The 903-nt window shown below is 48.3% G+C and overlaps 1 protein-coding gene across 1 annotated transcript; it reads right to left on the bottom strand.

Annotated features, from left to right (window-relative positions):
- Positions 1 to 319: 319 nt before the first annotated feature.
- Pmar_PMAR004777 (hypothetical protein) lies at positions 320 to 618 on the bottom strand (the record flags this gene model as incomplete). The annotated part of the gene is made up of 2 exons (XM_002769148.1): positions 320 to 459; positions 510 to 618. Coding segments are annotated over 2 exons (249 nt in total), but the record flags the coding sequence as incomplete, so codon positions are not given.
- Positions 619 to 903: the final 285 nt, after the last annotated feature.

The following is a 903-nucleotide window of genomic DNA, read 5'->3' as shown; positions in this document are numbered from 1 at the left end:
CTGTTGGCAATAGCCACCATGGAACGCACGCGCAGACAGGGATCTGCACAAGTGATAGAGATGTCAGTTTCACGCGCCACGAGATGCAGAACGTACCTCCTGACCATCTATTAGAGCCAAGCTGATCCATCTCCTAATGAACTTCATAGCTGCTGCCCGTTCACAGCGGTCATTGCTGACCTCAAGTCGGACGCAGACTAACTCCATTACACGCAGAGGCTTGAGTATCTAGAATGATGAAGTACCTTTACTATTGCAGAAGCTCTGTCCCATCGCAGAATAGCAAATGCGATAATGTGGCGTGTTAGATCCCGCTCACCACGGACAAGACGATGCCTGCCGAAACTGGTCTCATTGTATATCGCTGTGCTCTGAGAGCGCACAGTCGAACGCCTAGGTTCCAGTCGAATAGGTAGAACCGTAGCACAGACGCCAGTCGGCCAAGTATATGGTTGGTATCTGAAGCCCAACGAGTTATATCATCCATTCACTTCTATGAGAACAATTACTCATCATAGCTGAAGCCAAGCCTTTGAATGCTCCCTGTTGAGGACCAACGGTCGGCAATGGTGTGGCCGAAGGGGACGCAGTGGTTGATGATGCTGTAGACGACAGAACCTGGAGAGACGGCATCTAGCAGCCAGAATGGTTGGTATTATTCTTACTGTGGTGGCCCTGCGTATAAGATCCATCTTCCTTTTGGTATCCCCAACAACCATAGCTCTCTGCTTCAGTTCCTTACATATATTCTCCAATACTAGGACCTGATCGTTGCTCAACATTCCACCAGTCAGGACATTCTACGAGACAACTCTACTAAAAGCTCATCTATATGATTTCGTCCCGAGAGAAAGCCAGTAGTAACCCCTTCAGCGCTGTATAGCTGATATAGTAATGTCAATA

Source organism: Perkinsus marinus (genome assembly GCF_000006405.1).
Source record: "Perkinsus marinus ATCC 50983 genomic scaffold scf_1104296966298, whole genome shotgun sequence".
In the NCBI taxonomy this organism is placed as follows: domain Eukaryota; phylum Perkinsozoa; order Perkinsida; family Perkinsidae; genus Perkinsus; species Perkinsus marinus.
Note: the sequence above shows the minus strand (reverse complement) of the source record. Positions and strands in the feature narration are given on the sequence as shown.